The sequence below is a fragment of the Podarcis tiliguerta genome, assembly GCF_965153285.1.
Source record: "Podarcis tiliguerta genome assembly, chromosome: 10".
Taxonomy (NCBI): domain Eukaryota; kingdom Metazoa; phylum Chordata; class Lepidosauria; order Squamata; family Lacertidae; genus Podarcis; species Podarcis tiliguerta.
This window is the reverse complement of record NC_139543.1, coordinates 23,469,507-23,496,658: the sequence shown is the minus strand read 5'-3', so window position 1 is coordinate 23,496,658 and position 27,152 is coordinate 23,469,507. Positions and strand designations below refer to the sequence as shown.

General features: G+C 41.7%; 1 protein-coding gene across 8 annotated transcripts in view; it reads right to left on the bottom strand.

The window, feature by feature from the left end:
• DOCK4 (dedicator of cytokinesis 4) overlaps positions 1 to 27,152 on the bottom strand; it is a 247,223-nt gene that overhangs the window by 93,472 nt on the left and 126,599 nt on the right. For all 8 annotated transcript variants that reach the window (XM_083399233.1, XM_083399234.1, XM_083399227.1 and 5 more), the window contains exons 11-14: positions 22,903 to 23,035; positions 19,355 to 19,443; positions 10,008 to 10,133; positions 192 to 316 (exon numbers count right to left, since the gene is read on the bottom strand). In XM_083399233.1, the coding sequence (XP_083255359.1) occupies positions 192 to 316; positions 10,008 to 10,133; positions 19,355 to 19,443; positions 22,903 to 23,035 (473 nt within the window). The remainder of the gene's footprint in view (positions 1 to 191; positions 317 to 10,007; positions 10,134 to 19,354; positions 19,444 to 22,902; positions 23,036 to 27,152) is intronic.

Here is a 27,152-nt window from a genome sequence, read left to right as displayed (position 1 = left end):
GCAATTTGTGTGCTTGATTGCTGTGATTATGACCCCATGAATATGTAGTGTACATATTTCTCTCTATTGGATAGCTGGACTGTGTACATTGTTATAAAATCTATGGGCTGTCATTGACTGCAGAAGGTTACCATTTAGAATAAAATACACAATAGGAAAAGTTAAGGAGAAAGCTTGAAGAAGAAAAATACCTTTAAGATTTGACCACCACAGTCCACAATGTACATTGTCACTTCTACATTCCTAGCCACACTTTTTCCTCCCTTCTCAAACTCTCCTCTTTCTATTGTGATATATAAGTCATTCCTCATTTCACCTGCAGGAGAGGGAAAGAAACAGTTGAAGATTAACCCAAGCAGAAACAACACAGCCTTGATCTTCGCTTTAAATAACAAAATAAAATAATAAAAATTAGGTAATAAGCCCAGGAGAAAGGAGTGCTAGGTAAAATTTACTCTGTAATCACACCATTTGTGCGTGTGTGTGTGTGTGTGTGAGAGAGAGAGAGAGAGAGAGAGAGAGAGAGAGAGAGTGTTAATAGTAATGATGAGATGGATCCGTTCTGCAAGAATTGTATAATCAGAGCATGACCCCCTCTCAGGCACATGCCCACCGGACAGGGTAAGGCTCATCCTAAACCCCTTGTACATTAAGCTGGCAAAACCATGCTGGTGTAACAACATGCTTGCAGCAATAGGACTCCATTGGTGCAAGGTAGAAAACTACAAATACCAATTTATGCGAGGGAGGCCTTTGGCTCAGTCAGGGACCCTCTGCACTACACACACCCATCTGTATGCACACAGAGCTCTTTTCCACATCGGCTGAACATAGAGATGGCATCTCTCCTGGAAGTGGGGTGGGTGGGAGGTACACTCCCAATTGTTCCTTGCCAAGAGGGATTTGCTGATGGTGTCCATCAGTGAGCCCCGGGAAGTTGTCCATTTGCAGATGCGCTTTGAAATCAAACCCTGTCTGCAAAGCAATATTGTTCCTTTGCAGGGAGCTTTGCTGGTCCACAAAGGTGAAACATTTGTTTGCAAATGTACTTTGCAAATGAACAACTTCAAAGGTTCCCACTGCCAATGCCTATCAGCTGATAGCACCACTCATCTGCCCTAAATGGCCTGTGAATAGCCAATTCTTGATCTGGTCCTTGAGCTGAAAAAAGCACACACACCCATCATAAAAAAAAGAAAAGGAGAAAAGGGGAGCTGAAGGCCTTAGTTAAGCCAACTATTTCTGCATGCTGCAGTTTGTATGGTGGAGTGAGGAAGGAGCGAACATACAATCAGCTGAGGTCCTTTCAAGTAACTTTTCTTTAACCAGGTTACAATCCTATTTAATACATAAAAATATATTACGACAGGCACTATGAACAAAATAAAGTCTACTATGCAGCGAACTGTGTTTCAATAATTGCTCCATAACAGAACAAAGGACAAAAGCAGTATGTGTCTTAGAAGCTGGTTGCTAATTTTGTACGTATTATTTTAAGGGGGAGAATCATCATTCCACAGCCGGAAGCATTTTAATTAATGCTGCAGATAATATTAAAGTGACTGAGAATACTATGCTTAAAGACACAAAACAATCAAGACTCATTCAAGCTGGAAATAACTTCATAATCCATTCCTCGTGTAAATCTGTTATAGTCATACTAGATCTTAAACAAAGCATGCATGCATTTGCCCAGAGATGCATATACCAATACAAAGCCCAAATCTCAATTCAAGAAAAGCCATTTGGCAATTAGTGAGTGTAGATATATAAAGGAGGAGTTCCCAATAGAATATATAATAAGAGCAGACACAGAATATTTGAAAAAGGCTTGAAAAAGCTGAAAGAGAGAGGTCAATACATAGGACTCCAAACAGCTGGAGAGAAGGATGTAACATAGCTACTGCCTGCCTGTGTGGAGAAGCTTGGTAAGAAGACTTTGTATGTGCTCACATAACAACAACAATAATAACAATAATAATAATTTTTTATTTATATCCCGCTCTCCACAGCCAAAGCCAGGCTCAAGGCGGCTAACAGCAATAAAATAATACAGCATTCTAAATTTAATTATAAAATTAATTCAAATCAAATTGATGGCAACCATTGGGCTAGAGTTCTGTGAAGATTGCCAAAGGAGGGAGTCAGGCTGTGCCCTGGCCAAAGGCTTGGTGGAACAGCTCTGTCTTGTAGGCCCTGCGGAAAGATGTCAAGTCCCGCAGGCCCCTAGTCTCTTGCGGCAGAGCGTTCCATCAGATTGGAGTCACAGCCAAAAAAGGATGGTGGCACCTCTATCTTGTCTGCAGCAATTAGGAACAGCCAGGTTCATATCCCAAAATATAGGTGCAAACGGTAGGCAAACAAACACCCCCAATTTGTTATGGTGCCCAGCCCTCCAATGTATGTTGTATGCACAAGACGTTATCATTAATACAATGAACACCCCCTTCCCATTATACCCTATTACAAAATACTTCAATATCAAAAACTATGGCCTCCAATATTGGGCAAGTGGTGTTTCAGTCATACAATGGGGCTTCCCATCCCTCTCCTCCCCACCTGCAGTCCCCACGTACTCCCCAAATTATGCTCTAGAGGCTTACCCAACCCAGTGGGGCAAATTTTGAGGAGATGTGGCAGGCTACAGGGAGGGTAGCAAAGAGGAGGAGAGGAGAGGAGAGGAAGGGAAAGTCACGCTGTGAGAGCAGAACTATGTTCCACTCGCACAGTGGCTATGTTGGATTCAACCCTATATTACAAACGTAGGCCATCTTGAAATGCCTCCATCCCCTAGTAAGGTAATCACTGATGATTCAATATGCTTTAGGATGTGGTTGGAAATGTGAACAATTCGTCACACAGATTGGCATTCCATGTAGAATTGGTATTCCATAGTCCCGGAACATGTACACACCATGTACATGGATCAATGCGCATTCACATATTTCAGCTGTTCACAGACCACTTATCACTGCAGTCTCTGAGCAGCATACAGGATCACAAAAGGTGAAACAGAGATAAAACTGGTTTAAAATTAATTAGAAAGAATTTTTTAAAAATTACTTAAAATGCTTGCTGACATAAAATAAGTCTTCATCAGGCACCAGAAGTTCAACTAAGCCTGGCAAAGCGATGGCGTTGACCCTCAAAGCCCTAAATAGCCTTGACCCTGCATACCTGAAGGAGTGCATGCACCTCCATCGTTCAGCCCAAACACTGAGGTGAAACTCTGAGGGCCTTCTGGCAGTTCCCTCAGTGTGAGAAGTGAAGTTATAGGGGCAGAGGGCCTTCTCAGTAGTCGCTCCCACCCTGTGGAACAGCCTCCCACCAGATGTCAAACAGATAAACAACAATTTGACTTTTAGAAGACATCTGAAGGCAGCTCCAATTGGGGCTGGTTTTTTAATGGTTGATATTTTACTGTGTTTTTAATATTTTGTTGGGAGGTGCCCAAAGTGGCTGGGGCAATGCAGTCAGATGGGTGGCATAAAAATTATTCTTGTTATTGTTGTTAATATTATTACTATTATCTCAGATAGGAGAGAGTTCCACAGAATTGGGCCCACAGTACTGAATGCACTGCTCCTGATGGATATGGTGACTTCTCCCTACCCCCCCCCAAGAAAAAAAAAGAAACTTCAGTGACTGCGCAGGGATGTAAAGATTCAGGTGGTCCTTAAGATATCCTGGATCCAAGTTGTTAAGGGCCTTGTAAGTTTATACAAAAACCTTGAACCAAGCCTGGTAGCATACGGGCAGTCAGTGCAAGCTTCTTGGAGTTATGTGATGGCAGCAGCTTGTCCCACCAAAAGAAGTGGTCTACTTGAAGTGAGCCCCAATCCTTTAAAAAAAGTTGGAAAACTTAGATAATAGGACACTTTTTGTCAGCTACCCAATTATTTCGTTTTACTTGAATTATGTTCATGACCACTTTTTTAAAAAAGAAAGATCATCAACAATCCCTGAAAAAATGAAGTCCTAAGATAAAATATCTAACAAGCAAAATACAGTGGTACCTTGGGTTACATACGCTTCAGGTTACATGCGCTTCAGGTTCCGCTAACCCAGAAATATTACCTTAGGTTAAGAACTTTGCTTCAGGATGAGAACAGAAATCACCCAGCGGCGGCGCGGCGGCAGCAGGAGGCCCCATTAGCTAAAGTGGTACCTCAGGTTAAGAACAGTTTCAGGTTAAGAACAGACCTCCAGAACAAATTAAGTTCTTAACCTAAGGTACCACTGTACTCCAGAAATTTTAAAGACCTCTTCCCTGGACTTGGGAACAGTCTTCCAAAGTAAAGTGTTAGGGTTCTTTTGTTTTGTTTTCTAAAGAACATTCTAAACTACACATACTACTTTCTTGGCAGACTATGGCTGGTTAGCAAAGTTGCTGGACTACAACTCTTATCATTCCTGACATTTAGTCATGCTGGCTGGGGCTGATGAAAGTTGGAACCCCATAAAATATTTTGAAGGGGCACAGGTTTCCCTCTCCTGTAGAGCAAAAGTGAAACAGGTATTCCTGACAGCTACCCCACATTAAATCCCCGGTGCTGGTTGCCTTCCTGCCAGAGCAGCAAAATGGAAATCAAACACAGTTGCATTATGAGCACATTGTTCTCCCTGTCACTCCAAGCTCAACCCTTTATTGACAAGACACACAGTGAATCCAATAAATCAAGGTCACGGGAGGAAAAAGAAATAAAGAGCGGAGTGGCTGCGATAAAAGTAATTGTGCATTTATTGAACTTATTGAACCGAGTGTGACCAGACACCTGTTCATTTGCTGATTTTATTTGGGAAAACCGAAATTCATTGGCAGACATGAGGCATCGTCCCCACTTTCATTCATATAAAAAAAAAATTAAACAGCATCTGAAATACAGGCTACATTCCCCACAGATCATAACAGTTTTATGGATGGTTATAGTTCAAGCCCTATTTACTAAACTGTATTGCTTTAAACTTATTTTTCAATAGCTAACACAATCAGAAAAAACTTTGTGACAAAGGACTCTGGTAAAGGGGGGGCAGGTTTCCCAATTGAATTTTATAGACTTTGCAATCAGCAAGAAGTTACTGACTGCAAGAATGGAAGAATATTACTATTATGGGAATAATACTGGGTTGCGTCAAGCGAAGAGATGACTCTCTTGGGGCTTCCGCACAGCTTGATTGCTTGCATAATGACCTCGAAGGCTGGTGGGTACTTGTTACTGAAATTTGTGGCAAACCTGCCTGGCAGGGAAGAGGCTGAGATAGGGTTCTGCCTGTTGTATGTGTGTCACAGAAGAGAAAATACGGCAGTTTTCAGTGTAACCAACTAAGGAGAAAGAAAGCTGAGTTTTATTGCTGGGTAGCAGGAAGATGCCTGGAAGGGCAAGCTTACAACTGCCTGTTGTTACTTTTGGAAACAGATAATGCTTTACAGATTAGGTCTGTGGCTGCCCCCTATGCTGAATGTTTGTATGTTTGTAATCAGACAGGTACAGTGGTACCTTGGTTGTCGAACTTATTTCGTTCCGTTCAACTCCTGAAACCGTTTGAAAACCAAGGCGCGGCTTCCAATTGATTGCAGGAGCTTCCTGCACTCAATCGGAAGCCGCGTCGGACATTTGGCTTCCAAAAAATGCTCGCAAGCCGGAATACTCACTTCCAGGTTTTGCAAACTTCGGGAGCCAAGCTGTTCAACAACCAAGGTACCACTGTATTATGAAACACCACTGACTCTCCAATCCATGCAGAGTCACCAGAAAACTGATCCAGTAAAAGGCTGCCTTTAGAAGTTCCTCTTGCTTAAGGAACTGAGAACATGTGAAACATTATTCTCTTTCATGAGACTAATGAGTCTGCTTTTGGATGATTCTGGCCATCTCTTGGTCCTTTTCAGCCTGGTTTTATTTATAATTTTGGGACAGAGACTGCATCCATAGCATAAGGATGCAGTCCTTTCCAGAGTTTTACACCCTTGGAGTTTTCAGTTAGATATCGTGACTCCCTGGAAGCACACTGGAATAAGTGGAATCCAGCAATTTGATCACAGGTGTCCTAGAACACCTGTAGAGCCGAATGCAAACAGCTGGTTTTAACCTTTAAGGCTCTTATCCCGTATAAGCCTGCCAGGTTTTTGCAGTTCTGCTCCAGAGACCTTCCCTTCTGGAGTAGCATTTCTGTTAGTTTTTCTGGCTGTGAAGCTGTGGAATGTTCTGCTCTTCCTCAAGAGGTTAATTTATGCTCCTTTTGAGACGTATAAAACCTTTTGGGGAGTCAACCTGAATTGTTTTATATTTTCATTAAAAAACCAAAACCAAACAGCTTTAACTGTTTCAGAAACATTATTTTGTTCAAAAGTGGTATATAAATACTGGAATACTGTAACAACAATAAAAATTAATGTGAGACAGTACTCCCAGAACCCAATTTGTATAGGTACACTCATCAAGTCACAAGGAACAAACAGGAGACAAATGTACAGCAAATATCTGAAAGAGTAGGAAATTAAATTCTTAACACAGTTAATAATCTAAGGCACAGTTCTTGCATTCCAAGTTTGGGCGTAATCTCATAATGGTAAGCCCTTTAAAACAAATAACTGCATTCCGGTTGTACAAATCCAACACCTTCTTTTTGTCTTCTTGATTTATAGCAGAGTCAGTTGAGTACAGAGAGGACAGAAACAGATTCAAATAACACAATTCCTCAAGGAGACTTTTATCTGATGAAAATACTTCCCTGTAGATGGTGCTCACACCCAGCATCTGAGCTCTGTAGTGTTGATTAATTACAAAGGCCCCTAAGCAGAAAATAATATTTACTGCTGTTGAAGGAGAAGAGGATTTTCTGGGGGCTTTCCCTATATCAATGGGGTCTAGGATGGGTCTAAAAAGAGCTGGAAATTGATTGGGAAATACTGACACCTGAAGCTTTAAGGTTTAATTGCTTGATATCTGAGACACTTACAAGGGTCATACACAAAATCAGATGATTTGTGATTTCAACATAATAGAATGATTTCAACATAATATTCTCTGGGATGCTGATTATAAATCTATCTGCACTTTGAAGCCTATGGCTGAGTCTTTGACACTTCTTCCTCTTCCCAACGAACTATATTTGCACATGATATATAGGAATAATAGTCCTGTTTAAGAATTTAAGAGCTCTTCTGGATCAGATCAAAGTTGTATTTAGTCCAGTAATTGTTTCCCACAGTGAACAACCAAATGCCAAAAGCAAAACATCAGTGCAACATTTGAAGATAGCGATCATATCTCCTCTCAGTCTCCTCTTTCCCAGGCTAAACATACCCAACTCCTTCAACCATTCCTCATCAGGCTTGGTTTCCAGATTCTTGATCATATCGGTCACCCTCCACTACATATTCCAGCTTCTCAATCTCCTTCTTAAATTGTGGTGCCAAGAATTGGACACAGTACTCCAGGTGTGGTCTGACCAAGACAGAATAGAGCAGTACTATGACTTCCCTTGATCTGGACACTATGTTTCTGTTGATGAAGGCTAAAATAGGTTCAGCATTTTTTGCTGCTGCATCACACTGTACTCATATATCCTTTTCACATGTACTACCAGTAAGCCAGGTCAAGCAGCTACAAATCCACCCAACAGCTACTTTGTCCAGCCCATATTTTACCAGCTTCTCTGCAAGAATATCATGAGGGACTTTGTCAAAAGCCTTACTGAAATCAAGATACACTATGTCCACAGCATTCCCCTGATCCACCAAGCTTGTAACTTCATCAAAAAAAGAAATGAGATTTGTCTGGCATGACTTATTTTTGAGAAACTCATGCTGGGTCTTAGTAATCACAGCATCCTTTTCTAAGTGCTCAGAGATGGACCGTTTAATTATTTGTTCTAGGACCTTTCTTGGTATCAAGATCAAGCTGACCAGACCCAATCTGGGTCTTCCTTTCCCCCCTTCTCAAAAATTATAGACAAAGGTTCTGAGATTACATTGGTAAACTTCTTTAGTACTCTTGGGTGCAGCTCATCAGGCCCTGGAGATTTGAATTTATTTAAAGTAGCTTGTCTCGAAGCTACAAACATGAGTCTGACCAAACTGCGGGAGGCAGTGGAAGAGAGGAGTGCCTGGCGTGCTCTGGTCCATGGGGTCACGAAGAGTCGGACACGACTGAACGACTAAACAACAACAAAGTAGCTTGTGACTCTCCCAACCACTGCTGCATGTGTCCTGTGGGTTGCCCATCCCATCTGATTAAAGCTGTGTGTTACTCATGGAACAAAGTCTATCCTACACTGCAGGAGATACAGACAGAAAGGATAACCTTCTGCTTTTCATTTTCCATATTGCCTGGCTGCAATTAGCAAAACAAACATTCATTCTTATTAAGATACGATGATCACTATACCAATAAAAAAATATCCTTTACAGCATGTGCCGTATCCTCGCAAAAGTGGTTCAGTAGGCTCACAAAAGAATGGAGCCAATTACTAAACTGATGTCAAAATCTATATTTTTAAGCAAAGTCCATCACAGCTACAGTAGCGCAGCTTATACATAGCCGCTGAAGTCTACCAGCGGCTGGCCACACACTGCTCCGCTGTAATGTGCATTTTCATAGTGGCACAGAACATCACTGTGTCTCACAATGGGAAGTCAAAAGAAGAAAAATTATTTATAGCAGCCAGAGGAAAATGTGACAACGCACAGCAGAGAGCCGCTATATCATGCACTGCTAGCAAAGAATGGAATAGAGCTAATAGGGATGCCTGGTGCTCGGTAAAAGCTGTTACTCATTAGCATCAGTTACACCAGCTTCCAGGGTGCTTGATGACATTTTCTCAAATTACCAAACTACAACACCACAAAAAAAAAGGTAAGGAAAGCTGGAGTGCTAGTGGAAACCACTGAACTTCAAGCAGTTATTTGTGATGGATTTTGGGGAGAAGATTCTTTGAATCATCTGCATGGTATTCTGGACAGAATCAGGACGCGGCAGAAGATTAACCTTTCACCCCTGCAATCAACATAAAGCTGAACAGGAAATAAAAGGGAGGAAGGACCTACGTAGTATCCAAAATGGGTTCTTCCTGGCTTCTGTACACCACGCAAAAATGCAGACCAAGGAAAATGAGAATTATCTGTTTAAAAGCTCTGAGATTAGCTTTCAACAATTAAGTGTGCAATAGTCCCAAACATCTAACAACAGGAACTCGTGGTTCTCTGCCAATACTTGCTGTGTCTGGGACTGGATGATTTATAGCTACACTCCATTTGATTCTCAGAGCTAAAGCTCCCAGAAATTCTTGCTACACACTCCTGTCTGCGCAAGCCAGCTGCTGCCTAAGCACCTAAATCAAACTGCTTTGACGCCCTAACCTCTCCACTTCCTATCATCCTAACTTTACTCCTGCTTTCTTCATTCCATTGTCAATCATGCCTACCTGGACATGCTCAAGTCTAGACTGTTCTTCCCCGATGTCTGTTTTGCTTGCCCTAAAACACACACACACAGACACACAAACTTTTTTTGCCGTGGTATGATTTACCAGTCCTTCAGAAATTCCATTGCAGAGATAGCTAATCAGGTCTTTGATCACAAAGGCTTGGACCAGAAGTACAAAGATTTACTTGGAATTAGATCCTACTGCTGCCGGCGCGATTTATTTCCATGTGAGCATGCTTAATCATGGAAGATGCAAAATCTAAGCTTTACAAAAATCATCCAGGAAAAATAAGCAACTTTCCATTATCATCCTTTGTAACCTCATGGAGTAGCTGCGGCAATGCCCTTTAGCTACAGCTTCCCTTAGAGGTGATTCAGAAGAACCAGCTGGTATAAAATCCTATGGCCCACCTCTTTGCAGAAGTAGGGTTGATAGGAACATATATAGTCTGCTGTACAATTTGCCGCACTAGCTATCTATCTGCTTCCTGATCCAGCTGACAAGTGTCTTTTCAACCACCTCGGACCTTAATTCCCATTTTAGGATAGGATTTTTCTTAACTTGGTTCTTTAACCCACCTGGCATGATAATATTGGAAAAGCCCAGCTTTCTTGTTATCGATACTCCATGTGTAAACATGGATGTGTAGTCCCTCCTGATTTGTTCAATGTCTCCGTGTAGCAGCTGCAGAGACACAGCTAGACCTATAAAAGGAAAAGGAAACAGTCAAGAATCAGTCATTCCTCACAGAGAAGCACCAGGGGCCATCTGTCAAAAGAATCTAGACAAGCAACACATAAGCCCACAGGGTACTGTATAGACCACCAATTCTTGGGGACCATAAAGTGTTCTAGAGATCGGAAATTCATTTTCCCATGCAAACTGACTTCAGAGATTGTCAGGTTCCATAATAAAATGGGCACCATTCAGAAATAAGGGCTTCACAGTTAAAAATTATAGGCGGAGTTGGGACACTGCATGCAAAATCCAAGGAGACATTGGCTTGATTCATTTGTAGCAACAAAAGCACGGCTCGGCTGTTGGGTTCATCCACTCCCTTCCACTTGCATGTTCCAATTGCCTCTCTCCCTTCCTGTAGTCTGCAGTAGTGTCTGTGCAAGAGAAACTAGTTTGCACAAGCAGTAGTTCATCTCCAAATACCAGAATACGAAACCTAAATGCAGTAGTGGTATGGTGATTGTTGTGGCTGAGGACATTGCGTGGCCTGAGAAAAGTCCCAGTGGTCAGATAGACTCCTGGAGGATTGCATTTGGCCTCCAGGTCTGAGGCTCCCCATGCGTATTATACAGTCTCAAATTTCCCAAAACATATTCAACGTGGCTACAGCTTTTGATGTCTATTCATCCAGAAAGATTATCCACAGCACCTTCTATTGTGATTTTCATGGCTATTTTGCCCGTGATAAAAGGGACCACAGATGACATGCTCTAACATTAGAGATGTGATCACTCAATTCTCAACTCATCCCATATGTGTGTGTGTAAATGCACATGTGAAAACAACTATAATGGGGACTTTTAAAGCACTGGCCATATTATTTATTACCCTTTAACAAATAACTTTGCTTAAGACATTTATTAAACTGTGTGGTGTTTTTTTATTGTCTTCTTAGAGACAAAGACACATTTGATACAGACTACAATTACTTCAAAGAAGTTGTCTGCTAAAATAATAAGATATTCTGCACTGCCTGGTGCCGTGTAATCCTGTTATTCTTCCTAAACACTTTAAAGTTCAAGACCTTAAATCTAATTAGCATTTAAAGATTTCTTCAACCTCTTCTTTCATCTGCCTCAGACTTCCTTCAGAGAATTGTATTTCACCCAGGAAGCAGGAGAATATCAACCACAAAAGCAGCTTTTAACCCAGGACTTGAAGGAGCTATCAAGGATGTTAGATTAAGACCCTTTTCACTTGCTCAAATACCACTTTCAATGTACATTGCATAGGGGCATGTGGATTGCAGTCTTCACCCTCTCCTGCAAACACACAGTACTCTCTGTACATACATGCAGCTGAGTATGAGATGGATCTTTCCCAGTATTCAAATACTGCAAATAGGAAGAGAGTTTGATTCCTGCCACAACTCACCATGCTTCTGTTTATCATGTGATGTTGCAAACCCAGGGCATGAGTATTTTATATCCAAAAAAGTAGGCAACTGAAGAAGAATATTCAGCAAATATAAAGGTAAAGGGACCCCTGACCGTTAAGTCCAGTAGCAGACGACTCTGAGGTTGCAGCGCTCATCTCGCTTTACTGGCCGAGGAAGCCGGCGTTGTCCACGGACAGCTTCTCTGGGTCCTGCATGACTAAGCTGCTTCTGGCGAATCAGAGCAGCGCACGGAAACACCATTTACCTTCCCGCCAGAGTGGTACCTATTTATCTACTTGCACTTTGACGCGCTCTCGAACTGCTAGGTTGGCAGGAGCTGGGACCGAGCAACAAAACACAGGCTAGCTTGGTATGGAAACAGGCCCTCCAAGTGTCCCTATTTCCCAGATTTACAGAAGGCGTCCCGGTTTCTGATTTGATCCTTTAGATTAGAAGACAGCTGAAGGCAGCCCTGTATAGGGAAGTTTTAAAATGCTTAATGTTTTGTTATGTTTTTATATGTGTTAGAAGCCGCCCAGAGTGACTGGGGCAACCCAGTCAGATAGGTGGGGTATATATAAAATAATAATTATAATTATTATAATTATAATTATCTGGGGTGTTCCTATTTTCTTTGGAGAAATGTTGGAGTTTATGTGGAAATAGGCACTTACTTGTTCAGGTGTTGAGATCCCAAGTCATTTACAACTTTAAAAGGTAAGTACCAGCATCTTGATTTGGGTCCTGATAAAAAGCATTGCAACCCTCTTTTCAGTTGGTGAAAAAGCTTTCCTGAATATTGCTGCAACCTGCTATTCCTCGGAGTACAAAGAATCAGAAGTGACCCATGTTTGCGAGCCTACTAAACGAAAGTGTGGGCCATCTCATTTGCACATAAAGTGTTAATAAGCCCTGAGCAAATTCCAAGACCACTGGGACCAGACAGGCACTGTATTACCTTTTAAATATACTGAAGCCACATGAGACCAGTACTCACTTTCATGCAAGGTTTGCTCTATTGCTGAGAAACCATTTTATATATACTGTATATATTGTACCAAGTACAAGGTATAGCACAGATATCTGAAAAGGTGTCAAGTTTAACTAGGGTTACAACTGCCTTCCAGGCTTTCTACAAGCAAATTTTACGTGAAGTCTTTATGCTTCATAATAGAACTACATTTTTTGAAGTTGCACAATTCAGGTACCACTGAAACAGGATGAATGATAGCCTGAGAAGCTAACAATAGAGTTTATTGGTACAAGGCAGCCACTGAATGTCCTATATAATAGAATTTTTTAATAAAACTGTAGCTGTCAATTACCTTAAGCCATTGCTGCAAGGGCGTTCAAAGTGAGCTTAGTCAATAGAACATTATCTTCTTGTTTAGATTGCTATAACAATATAACGAAACACCTTTCCAATCTAGCAGAATTTTAATAGCATTAAAATGTAAACAAAGTATAAGCTGGCGTAGGAAGATAATCATGGCTTGAGCATCCAGCTGCACACATAGCAGCTCGAACACTTGGCTGTGTTAGATTATTATAGCCAGTGCAAGTAATGAGAGGGGAAATACAATAGATTGCATTGCAGTCAGTGAAAATAATGAGGGTGGAAGTGTGGAAATTTTCTGACCGATAAATGAGCTGTGCGGATCGAGAAGAACCGGCGCAATTTGTGTGCAGCAAGACTCATGCTCATCATTACGATATGCAGAATGGGTGGGAAGACATTGCATCGATTTCAGACACCTCTGTGCATACAAATGTATTACCACTTCACAGGTGTAGCCAACGTGGTGCCTTCTAGACATTGCTGGACTACAATGTCTATTATCCATGAACATTGACCATGCTGGTCGGGGCTGATGGAGGCTGGAGCACAACAACAGATGAAGACCACCATGTTGTCCACTCCAGCACCACTAAACAGGGCTCCTTTGGGCAAAGCAGAGCTATGCAACATAAGGTTGCAGGGAGGGGGCAGATTTTATCTCTATATCACTATTATTATTATTTCATAATATAATGCCACCATGGCGCTTTACAGAGTAACAAGTCAAGTCCTTGCCTTGAGGAGCTTACAATGTAGAATTCGAAGGAAAAAAATGCCTTAGCTTTGCTATGTTCTACAGGAAATCATGGCATGAAGTTCACAATGGGCCAAAGAGCAAGGAACCAAAGATAAATTCACGTCTTCAAGCATAATTAGAAGAGTGACACACTCATGAGATGCAAGAAAAGTCAAGGAATGGAAGGTGTGGGAGGGAGAAAAAGCTAACATGACATCTTGCTACTTTTACCCTCAGGCATGAGTGAGAGCCGTTTATGTATTTAGGAGGGAGTGAAGGGTTAAACCCGGGAGCCCTTCTAGGCAATATTGTCAGTAAGCTGCATGTCAGCAGTGGGCAGGGCCAGAGGGAAAAGAGGGAGGAACAATGAAAGTAAATTTTACCTATCTATAGTAAATTTTACCTATCAATAAGCCAGTTTACACCCCCACCACTCTGTCTTCCATCCAGAAAAGCAAGAATTACACAAGCACACACTCCAGCCCAGCAAAAACACTTGGGGCAAAAAACAGGGCATGGTCTGGGGAGAATTCTGAGGGCCGAGTTGAAAGGCCTGTGGAGGGCCACATCTGGTCCCCTGGTCATGAGGTTCCCCACCCCTGCTCAAGGATCAGAGGCTAAACTTGCTTATTAGAAGCACATGATGTGAGGAAGGGCCTAGAATCCACCATTTCCAGCATCCAGCAGCAGCTGTGTCCCAAACGGCATTCTAATTACTGTACTAAGTACTAGAGACTTCAATGGGTATCTTAGGAAACAGAGCCAGTTCCATCATCATAGGTTTGCCTCTTCTTCTGCAAGGCCCAGCCCTGGTTTCTGTTCCTTAGTCACACTGGAGTTAGGAGCTGGCTTTTATATTATGGATGGCAGATTGTCCCCTCTCTTATAACTGTGAGGCTTCTGCTAAACGTGCGTAAGATGGGCAAGGAACCAGATAAGGCTGCCAGAATGACCCCATAAGACGTTTCCATCAGCTGGTCCTATGTCACAGAGAAGTTTGTCTTTCAGTTATCCTAAATCCCCCCCACAAGCAGTGCTTGTCAAACGTGAGAGGTCAAAACCAACTCATGGAAACCATGCTGTGTCCAATCACCACCTGCTATGACTAACTACTTACTGCTCATCATGAGTCAGTGCTCACCTCAATAATTATATTGGCTCAGAAGTAATGGTTGTATTTAAAATCATCTTTTCGCGCCTGGCTTCCTGAGATTTGAGTCATGAAGATATATAAACTGTAAGCAAAACTTTCTGGTCCGAAGAGGAGAAGGGAGCAGAAAACTCACAACAAGCTTGAAGCTTGTTCCTGTAATGCTGTCAAAATAAACTGGGAGGCAAAGCATTGCTCATCTTGAAGATCAGAGTGTGCTCTCCCTCTCATGCTGTGAGAAGCAAAATGTATTATTTCCAATATCTTGATTTCTAGTCAATACTCGAGTGCCTTAGCTGACCATTAATTTCAAAACATGAACATTGCATGGGGATTCCATTTTCAAGTAACCATGGCTTGTCCTTATGTGCAAATCCAGACAAACAGTTTCGGATCTTGGCTTGATATACCACTGTTTACATAATGGCATCTGAACTTAGTTGAAAACAGAAATGAAAGCTTCTCATCTCTTCCTCGTAGTTCCATAAAAAAAGGACAAAGAAGGGAGAGCGCATGAGTAACACTAAACCATAGTTAAGTGTTATGTTATGTTGAAATCAAGCCACTGACTGACAGTGCAAATAGCCACTGAAATTACGCCTATTGTTTCATTTGCTTTGCTATCTCCTACCCCTTAAGAAATATAGTGTTATTCAGAGAATCCCCATCTTTGCTGGGGTTAAGGGCCCCATGTTTCTAAATCTTTAAAAGAATAATCTTAAAAAAAAAATCATCCAGGAACTAGATATATGTGCATAGCTTTTATTTTATTTTAATCAAAAATCTCAAAATACTTCTCTTCTACTGTCAAGTCATAATTAAAGCTAATTGAGCAATAATTACCAAGCAAAAAAATCTCCAAAGTTCATTTGCCTTGGCTTTCCTTTTATTGAGAACAAAGTGAAATGCTTCCATGCTGTGTGTATTTATGTTGAATCACAAAGATCTCAGCATCATTCCTGCCTTGAATTTCTTTCTAACAGCAGCCTTCGGTGACAATTGATGTTTAAACACATCAAAATCTAATGTACATAATCTCCTTGCCTCAGAAGTGTAATGAAGGATTAAAATGGCAGATTAATATCCTGTCACAAGAGTGCAAAAGCAATTATACAAAAGCACTCTAACGTATGGGTGCCAGGGAGAGTGGGTATAAAACACAACTCTTCAAGTGCTGTTGATGTATTTCTGAACTAAGCAGAGGCATATTCGAGAACAAGCTGAATCAGAGACCTAACAAAAGATAGCTTGGGATGATTGCACAGAAAAGCATGATCAGTCACATGTCACTAAATCAGCGTTTCCTAACTTGGTGCCCACTACACGTTTAGGACTGCAGTTCCCATCAGGCCCAGGCAAATCGTCCTTGCAAAACAGGATGCTGGACTAGATGGTCCTTTGCCCCGATCCAGTGGGGCTCTTCTTATCGATGGGAACTCCAGTCCAAAACACTTGGAAGAGAGCCACATTCAAGAAGGTTGCAGTAAATAAGTTCCTTTCCTCCTTGATGGGAGCAGGAAGATGCTCATTATCAATATGGTAACAAATGTATTCTATAGAAAGAGGCAGGGATTTTTGTCAGCCATAACTCAATGGAAGCTCCTCTTCTTAGATGGGTTCTGGCACCATTGCTGGTGGGCACCATTGCCATGTGAAGAGATCAAGGGAGGAGGTGTTCGTGGTGAATTTCGGCACCTCTTTTTTTCTAGAATAACAGCACTGGAAAGAGGCCGGAACAGAACATTTTCTAGATGATATGGTGCAAGCTTCACCTTGCACCAAAAGATTTCCACATAATTTACTATAAAGAGCTGACAATCAACCAGCAGACCTCAGCTGCAAATTATGAGCCCACGTTGTAGGCACATTTTTGCTATTTGAGTGAGGGTATGTATTTAATAGGGACGCGAGTGGCGCTGTGGTCTAAACCACTGAGCTGGGCTTGCTGATCAGAAGGTAGGCGGTTCGAATCCCTGTGACGGGGTGAGCTCCCGTTGCTCGGTCCCAACTCCTGCCAAAGTAGCAGTTCAAAAGTACCCCCAAAAGTGCAAGTAAATAAATAAGTACCGCTCCGGCGGGAAGATAAATGGCATTTCCGTGTACTGCTCTGGTTTCGGTGTTCTGTTGTGCCAGAAGCAGTTTAGTCATGCTGGCCACATGACCCGGAAAAACTGTCTGCGGAGCGAACAAACGCCAGCTCCCTCAGCCTGTAAAGTGAGATGAGCACCGCAACCCCAGAGTCGTTCACGGCTGGACTTAACTGTCAGGGGTCCTTTACCTTTATGTATTTAATACCATACAGGTTCAGAGAAAGACTGTTCAATGAAATGAAAGGCCTCAATGCACACACACAGAATTGAGAAAAGGGTGCTTATAAGATTTCGATATTGTCACCCTACAAGAACAAACATCAATACGGAAATGGACTAATATGTCACCTACAGGACAATCATATACACATCTGCTTAGAACTAAGACATGCTGTGTTGGGGCTTAAACTGCCAGTAAATGTTTTTAGAACTCTGACATTAATGCTGTCTCAGGGCATCATTCGGGGGCAATTCAATCTTGATGAAAATATGCAGCTTCTGGAGCTAGGTGGAAGATTGCCTGGGAGCCCTGGCAGGTTGTGGTCCATCATGGAAGAAAGGCAGAATAAACAGCTCAGGATCACAATACCTCAAGGACCATGAACCAACCTGGACCCTGTAATCATCATCTGAGGCCTTCTTCGGGTGCCTCCCTTGAAGGTGGCAATACAGGAATGGGCCTTTTCTGCAGTGGCTCCGTTTCTGGAATGCTCTCCCCAGGGAAGTTCGCCTGGCGCCTTCATTACATATCTTAAGGCGCCAGGCAAAAACATTTCTCTTCAACCAGGTGTTTGGCAGATTAACATTCTATGACCTTTTAAATGTGTCTGTGGGAGAGGGTTTATTGGTTTGTTTTGTTATGTATTCTGCATGTTCATTTTCTATTTTTATGTTGTGAACTGCCCTGTGATATCTGAATAAAGGGTATAAACTAATTAATAATAACAATCACCATCATAATGGAATAAATAAATTAAAACTGATTCAGAAATTCCTCTGGGCTGCATCATGCACTCATAGAAGATATAAGTTGTAAATTAGTTGTTTGTGGATCTCTGATGCAGCATTTTCCAAAATGATTTAAAAAATAAAATAAATCTTCACACGCTTCAAATTTCTAGTAAAAAGCCCCAAATGGATCACTTGGGTATGGAATTACTTAAAGCTTGTAATTCACTAACATTACAGCTACTACATAAACCAGGATAAGACAACATTCTGGCTTAAATTAAGCATCATTTGTCTCATGGGAGAATACACACACATGCATGGTTTCTTAGTGTAATAACTGCATCTGTAAATACCGTATTTTTTGCTCTATAAGACTTACTTTTTCCCTCCTAAAAAGTAAGGGGAAATGTGTGTGCATCTTATGGAGCGAATGCAGGCTGTGCAGCTATCCCAGAAGCCAGAACAGCAAGAGGGATTGCTGCTTTCACTGCGCAGTGATCCCTCTTGCTGTTCTGGCTTCTGAGATTCAGAATATTTTTTTTCTTGTTTTCTTCCTCCAAAAACTAGGTGCGTCTTGTGGTCTGGTGCGTCTTATAGAGCGAAAAATACGGTATATCTGTAAAAGTATCTAAACCTCATTCACTGAACTTGTGCTTACTCATGTGCAAGTCAGCAGCATGAAAAAATTCACATATCTTGCCCAAACATATGCAACAACAGCCTCTATGACTTTGGGATAATTAAGACTAAGAAGTACTCTTTTAGGCCAGGGCAATATAACACAATAAAGTTTAAATGCAATGCACACACCATGACCCTACCACTTTTTAATTAAGACTGCAGCATGCTAACTTTCCCATTACATTAACTCTTTCAAATCTCCCATGTCACCAGGGTTTCGCTGCATCATGAATTTAAAACGGCAAATTCACCTTACATTAAAATGTGCTCTGCAGCAAATCACCGTTATCACAAAGCCCATCAAAATGCCATGCACAGAGATAAGACCGCTAATGCTGTGAGGCACTGCTGAAAACACACATCAAAAATTGCATATGATTGATGGCGCTAGTTGAGTCTCTTTTCTTAAACTGTTTCTTTGTGATTAGCTGCATTTAAATTAGCATGACTACTTATATACCTTATCTATTCACTGGCAAAAATTGTATGGAAGGCTATGAGAATGATGCGATTTCATGAGAGGAAGATTTTTCTCTGAAAAGCTCTGCCTTCAGTTTTTAAAATAAAAAGCAAATTTTCAGACCCCATGGTTGCAAAAACAAAATTGTTTGCTAATGTATGGGCAACATCTGCTGAAAGATGGTGACCAGCCTAAGATGGCAAGCCTATCCACATTGGGTGGGGGGGGGGAATCAATTAAACGTCATGGGTCTCAGGACTGGACCAAAATGCTACCAAGAAAGCTTAGAAGTTAAGCAGGAATTGATACCAGGTGTTCTGCCACACCGAAAGCTAAAATACTACCTACTGCACCATACTGACTCTTCAAATTTTGCAGAAGAAAATCAGCTAGATGACTTACCAGCATTAGATCCTGTAAGGTTATAACGAGCGTTTAGCTTCTTGATGATGTTCTCATGGATCTGAAACCAGTCACTCTCCGTGTTACACCTGTAAAAGGAGTAGTGTTTTAAAATCCCAATAGGATACATGTTTTCCCTAGTTAACAAATTCAGAGGGTCTATCTCCCAAGGCAGGATTGTATCTCTCATCCAACGCTACCAACTGTGAAATGAAACAACTTCAATGCATATCTGTTATGGGCTCCGAAGAGTGTTAGGGGCAGGAAGACAGGGGATCAGGGGAGTGACCCAGGAGAGGTATGTGACCCATACAGCAATGTATGGGGTGTGGCACAGCCCACAAGTCAAGAGCTAAGGCAGGGGAAGGAGGGATGCACTCAGGATGTGGCGGAAGGAAAGGCTGTTCTGGCAACAGGCAGATCAGTAATCTCCCCACCTTCCCCTGCTCCGCTGTCTCCTAGAACCAGGAGAGGCTTAAGGCAGGAAGAGTAGTAGCAACCTCCGTGCAGGAGGAGTCTCAGGTTGCAGGTGGGGAACACATCAAAGGAAGGTATAGAAGCCGGCAGGGAGCAGGGTCTCACTGCAACTGACCCACAGAGTGCAGGTCTGAGGGACAGCAGGCTAGAAGCATGGGGGGGGGGGCTGGAGTCAGATGCAGGTCAGCACAAAGAAGTCAATGAAGTTAATTTTTTATTCAAGGAAATGGCATACAACTCAGCAACCTTTCCCAGTAGGTCCTGCCCCTATAAAGCAGTTGCCAGGACTGAAAGTCCCTGCCTTCCACCCTGTCTATGGCTTCTCCTTAAAAAAAGGACGCTTCCCAAGCAGTCTCAAAATGCATCTGTGCATCTCTGGCCTGCTCTTCTCATTACTCTGCACATTCTTGGAGACCAGGAGGCGAGGGAGAGTCCTTGGAGTCTGCAGCGGCCTCCTCTGCTTCAGCCTCAGAGTCTGAACTGCTGCCTGTCACGGGCTCTTCCTGCTCACCAAACCCTGTTGCCCCATCAGAATCCAGCTCCACCTCCTCCTCCCAATCTCCTCCCTCTGACCTCTCCTCCTGTGCTATATACACAGAATTCTAAGTAACGTATCTAGGGATAGCTCCAGGTTGGACACCATCACCCCAGCCAAGTACCATCCGATGGGTTCTTTCCAACATTAGCAGCTCCCCAACATCAGTCAGTGCACACCCCAATAGGCTTACCAGCAGTGGCATGAAACAGCATGACCTGTGGTGACTGGGTGCCCATCATTTTAATGAGCAACAGTGCCCACTGGGCCACTATGGAGAATTACACATGGCAGCCTGCTCACATTCTAATGCACAGATAATGGCACCTTAGGAATATCTGCTGAGCAGTTAGAGACCATGAGCTCTAAACTGTGAGCCTCTTACTCAAGTCGTCTAGGGGGTAAACCACCCAAGCTGGCTTTCCCCCTAGATGACTTACAGATAATTGAGACTGGCCACTGTGTATAGATTGTTTGAAACTAAAGGTCAAATAAAATTATACCACAAAGCAATTTCTTTGAAGTGGCCACACTCAAAATGGGAAGCCACTAGAGAGGGAGCCATGAGTACCAATTCCACGCAAGAAACATTTTCAATAGAAGCAGAAACAAAATGCTCAAATCCCATAATTCAGCAATTATTTTAAGATGTATTTGTTATTTAAAGGAAGCCAGAATCCTTTTTTTTTATGTGTTGTCCTGCATTTTTAAAACACACACATAAACAGTCCTATTCTCAAAGGAGAACAAAATTGGCAAGTCAACCTGCCTACTGCTGAGGAATCCAGCAGAGAACACTTTCGGCTGAACTGTCAGAAAATTAAAGTAAAATAAAAGCTATTCTGCCATTGCTCCATCACACTAAATTGCTCTCACAACCATTGCTTCCAGCAGCTATAATAAGGGGGGAAAGAGTCCAGTGAAGGATTGACCTTGAGCCACTGAGGCGATTCATAATCCAAGAACTAACCCTGAAAGTAGCAGAAGTCCCCAGTGAGTAGAGCTGATAACATCGCAGTCTGTGCCCTCATATTATTTCCCAAAATATTATTTCACACTTTCAAGTCCAAAGTCAGAGGAGAGTGAAACATACTTTTTCACTGCTTCCAAGAAACTAAATAATACCACTGGGTCAAAAATACAACTTACACTTTATTTACTAAACAGCTCCAATGGGATTGGAGTGATCATTCTGCGATATATATATATTTTAAAATCTGCATGTTATGGACACAAAGACATGGAGGCATATTGGAAGGACCCATTGGTACATCTTGCTCAGCGCCGTTTGCTGTAGTGGCCATGGGCTTTCCAGAGTTTCCAAGGGACATTTCTGGCTGTTGCTGGACAAGCAGAGATGAAATCTTGGATCTTCTGCATGCAGCCTGTGTGCCCTGCTGTTGAGCTACTCGCTTTGTTGAAATGTCTGGCTTCTTGCAGCCACTAGCCTTGACAGACTGTGTGTGAATCTAACAACAGTACTGTGTTGTTAGGCACCACTGCATCAAAATATAATGTTGCTTTATGGTTGAAACCGCTAGTCCAAAATTGCTGGAAAATAATCTGTTGGTAAGTGAAGAAGAAGCAAGATAAGAGCAGATACTGGGCAGCTTAGAAAGTTGTGTGAAATGTGAAGCTGTTAGCAAGTGCCATGCAAACATCTGATAGGTGTTTCTGTGGAGCCTTGTTCCATGGTTAAGCGCTAGCAACAACCTGCCCAGAGAATGGCTAACCAAGGGCTGGAGTCTGGTAGAGGTCAACAACCCACATAGTATGGTTCTGGTCTGCTTTCTTACTCTCTGAATGTGCGTCTTGTTAGACCTGATTAAATTCTCATGGCTACTCAGTATCCTGCTAATTTGACCAAAAATATTATAATATAGTAGCAACTAAACTACCAGGAATACAGGTGGCAAAAGATTGGGAGAGCCCTTCAAGTGATGTGTAGGAACATATGCTCAGTCAAGGATTTTCTATTTTGATGTTTTGACTTATAAACGGTTAGCAGAAGCAGTGTGAAGAATAGCTCCAAGCTTTTTAAGGGCTTGGATGGCTCTTCCAATTCTACAATTCTATAAATCAAAAAGTCTGCTGCTGCAAAAAAGATTCTTGTGTCGTCTTTTAAATCCACACCTTTACTCAGAGAGCAAGTTTTCATAAGGCAGCATCCTCCTTTGCATGATGTTATTGTTCTTTAAATTTTCACAGAAGTCTTTATTGTATTAGCTGCAATAGACTGTGTGGTAGAGTTCTTGATCAGGTCAGAGAATGGAGTTGAGGCTGAAAATAGCCATTAATAACTGACTGATATTAAGAATCAGATAATGTATCATACCTAGAGTTATACGATAACTGTGCGCAATAGGCTATAATGGCTTAATCTGAACGTACAGTGAAATGTGGATCTGCACATATAACTTGGAAGTCAAACCCTTTTTGGAGGGAAAACATCAGATTAAATTTCTATGACAAAATTTGACCTCCCAATTTCTTCCCATGGTCTATTTTAATGTACTTCAGATTTACATTTCCTTACATGTATACTTTCAGAATAAGATCATCTTTTGTGTCTCCTGCCAACAGATCCGCTATGCTGAGGACTGCACAACCAAAAGGTCGTCGGTACTGTACATTGCAAGCATTTTTCTTTTCACCAGCTCCCATTCGGCCTGTCAAACAAAACATAAAACAAGACGCATGAGCCACAAAATAGCATCTTTCCAGACATGCACAGGAGGAGAAGGAGGAGGATATATCTGCCAACATCAGCATTTAATTTAATAAAGTTATTGGATTACAGCTGGGCAAACCTTCCCACCCCCAAATACCAACTGCATTGAAAGGGTGGTAAATATTCAAACTGCTGTCATTAAACCATAGGTTGGCAGAGCACTCTAAGTTCCATTTGTCTTATTCAAGAAGCACTCACAATGCAGTCCCCAAAGAATTGTCTAATAATGCCATCCAAGTAAAGGAATCCATGCCAGAAGTTCAATACCTGGATGCCTAGTCTGGCTCAGATATCTCACCTATCTCCTAGAAGAACACATCTGAGGGTGCAAATATATATATAATGGCGTCAACACACCTTCCTTTGGACTCCTTGCAACTCCAGTTGAGCAGAGTTTGTCCAGACACACTTCAGACCTAGTCAGGATCATCTGACAGTTTAACTAAGTGTTATGCTTAATGCATAGCCCCAAAACAGCTATGTCTTTGGCTGTTGTTAAAATAACTCCAACTGTAAGGGTGGGGGCAATTTTTATTTGGATCACAGTGTGTAAAGAAGCAAAATGGATCCCTTTCTTCCCCTAGCCATGACCAACAAAATATCAAGGCTGGGGGAGGGTGAGTCCCAACTGGCACCAATTTTTTAGCTATATCATAGTCATGTGAGGGGGGTCATATTAAGGGAGCTCACAGAGAGCGAGATAAGGGATAGACTTTCACCATCTACATGCTGTGATTCTGATAACTGGGCTCTCCTTGTAGCTGTACTTAATCTAAGAAAAATAAGAGGCTATATAGGGCAAGGAATAGTTTGACTCAGTCTAGGAGTTGGGCTTCACCAGAGCAAAGTTTCTGGCAGACATGGAGCTATCCATGGTGCTGCACAGTTTATCACAGAGAGTGCTACACTATTCCACTTCCTACTTCAACCTGGCTAGCCAGAATCTGAACTTATTACCTATTGTTGCATGTTCTCTCTGCCAGCCTAGCTGACTTTCTGAAGCCTACCTGGTACCCACAATTTTCTGCCCCAGCTGGAACATGAGAATGTGGAAGGCAATGATGATAATGGATAAAAAGAAGAAAGGGGGCAGACAAAAAAATTACCAGGACTACAAATGAAGATTTAAGCAAAAACTATTTAATTGTTAAAGAGCATATGGAGACAAATACTGACTTTCAACCACATGTTCTCAAAAGTTGCACTTCAATCTGGATTACTACTGTTTTGACAAATTTTCAACAGTTTGTGTGATTGCTCTCTCTCCCGCTCTCTCATAAATCCACATGAGCTATATGTTTAATTTATGTGGTGACAAAAGGCACATTATTCCCAACAATCTACACTGTTGCTTGCTTCTTCTGCCTGTCACTTCTTCTTTGTGTTAAAATAAGCTGTGCTGCCTGCCCTTAAAAACCTGCACTGGGGCCTGACTGCGGTGAAATGAAAAACACACAGCAGTCTATTCTAGGCTTTGCAAGATCAGAAGCCATCAGTGGCTGAGCAGATGCAGCTTAAACAGAAAATGCAGTGAGTAGAATACTAAGTCTTTAGTTTAATATTCCTAGGCAGCATTTCTAAAATCTTAGATATGTGTGTTTGTTTCGATTTATATCCTGCTTTTGATCAAATCATTCTCAAGTTGGCTAATAACAGATCGCATAAACAACCGAACAGCCCTTAGTTCCTTGGCTGATGGATGATATTTGCCCTAGGTTATTTTGGATTCGAACCCAGGTTATTTTGTACTACAAGTTTACTTCCTGAAGCCCTCTCCTAGTGGAGCATCCATGATAATCTGTTTTTTTTGGGGGTGGGGGGAATAGTAAGCGGTTCAATCATTGGCTTATACTGGTTCAATAGACTAAATATTTGATTCCTGTTGTTTGATGCAGGTTGGAGCCCAAACACACTCCAACCTGAAGCATTCAAAATATCAGGATCCAGATGAGTTTCCACAGCAAGCTACTTATGGAGAATTGAGCTTGTGATCGGGAAAGTGGCTATCTGAAATTATTCTACTGGCAATTCAAAATATTGCCACTGCTGCCACTAGTGTTCCTCAGGTTGAAGGCATGACTCTCTTTTTCCCCATTATTTTCTATCTAATCATTCAACATTTATTTTTATCCTACCATTTTTTTCAAAGGGTGGCATACATAGTCCCCTCCTTTATCCTCCCAACCACTCTATATTAGGTGTGTTAGGCTGAGAGAGAGAAAGAGAGAGAGAGAGAGCGCTAAGGACACCCAGCAAGCTTTTTGGCTGAATGGGCATTTCAGCTTCTCCTTGACTGAAGTTGAGCACTCTAACCTCTGTTCTACACTAGCTCTCTAATGTTTCTACATATATAGAAACATTAGACACATGTTCCGCAGTATAGGAAGGGGGATGCAACTGGAAAACTAGTGGCACAAATAACAGCAGCTAGTAACACATGAGTGAGTTGGGGTTCCTGTTGGAGTATTTGACCTGTCTTACCACATGACATTTGCAAGGTTCAATAACAGAACTCTAATACTGTATCGTTCACCATTTTCGACATATGCATTGCCTCAGATATAGTATGCTCAACAGCAGTCAAGAATAGATAAAGATACATCCAGTATTTCAAAATGGAAGGAATAAAATGCCAAATTGGCTAGAGGTGAGGAGGAGGAGGAGGAGGAGGAGGAGGAGGAGGAGGAGAAAGCAGCCACTGTGGATGATAGGTGAAGATTACTGGACTTAACTCAATGAAATCCATATGGCAGCTTCTTTAAATAAGGAGATTAACCACTCTTCTCTTCTACACTACCTTAACATTGTATTTGGATTAAATCAGATTTGTCTAGAATAATGTTAACCATATGATAAACTGTTCTAAGAAGGAAATAAATGTTTTTATTCATGCACACACCCACATATGCAAGATAGACTGGTGTTACCAGAAAAAAGGCAATTTCAGGAACCAAGGAAGGCACAAGAAAGGTAACAATAGCTGGCACAGGAGGAGTTGAGAGATCTAGACTCCCCATGCCTGTTAATAAACCTGACTCCATTATTCTCCTCCTCCTCCTTCCTTCCCCCACCCTCTCTCTCAGAAGTTCACCAGTGTCAGCTGGTGGCAGCTATTTAAAAATCATCACATACTATGGCCCAGTGCTTTTAAAATAAAATAAAAATAAAACAAGGTCCAGGTATCAGGCAGCAAAAAATATGTCATACTGATAAGTTCAGTCACAGAACTGCCAGCATACACAAAATTATTTCCTATGTGTGAGACAAAATACAGTAGTACCTCTGGTTATGAACTTAATTTGTTCCGGAGGTCCATTCTTAACCTGAAACCATTCTTAACCTGAGGTACCACTTTAGCTAATGGGGCCTCCCACTGCGCCACCGCCACACGATTTCTGTTCTCATCCTGAGGTAAAATTCTTAACCTGAGGTACTACTTCCAGGTTAGCGGAGTCTATAACCCAAAGTGTTTGTAACCCGAGGTACCACTGTACATTTCCCACACTTTACAGTTGGTACATGGTGTAAATGTGCCTTTTTTCTTAAGGAAAATTAACTGTGAAGCATAGGAAAATGATTTTGTGTGGGCAGAAGACCAAATAAGGCTGGCTGCTTGGTAGCCATTTCCCAAGCAATTTTATGAGATCCATTGTTAATTTCGATCAGTGTGTCTTTTCTCTCCTCCTACTTCCAAAACCTAGTCTAGATAAATAATTTATCTTGTGGATCCATCACTTCAGATGGCAAGCAGGATATTTTTTTTTCTTTAGTGTTCTTATGAAAAAAGATCCCTTCACACAGAAAAATGGCATGTCAGAGAGAAACGTAAATTAGAACCTTCCTCCCAGATATGTAGCTTTTTTCCTGATGATTTTTTTTGTTTGTTTGTTACATTTATTGTGCTTTTTTTTCTTCTTGGCTTTTAAAGAGCTTTTAAAACCAAAAGCCACTGTAGAAATATCTAAAATAAATATATCAATTTCTCTCTCTAATCTCAATTTTACCACAAAATGCTTATCTAGTTCAGATCTAAAGTAGCTTGGAGATTGTTTCTG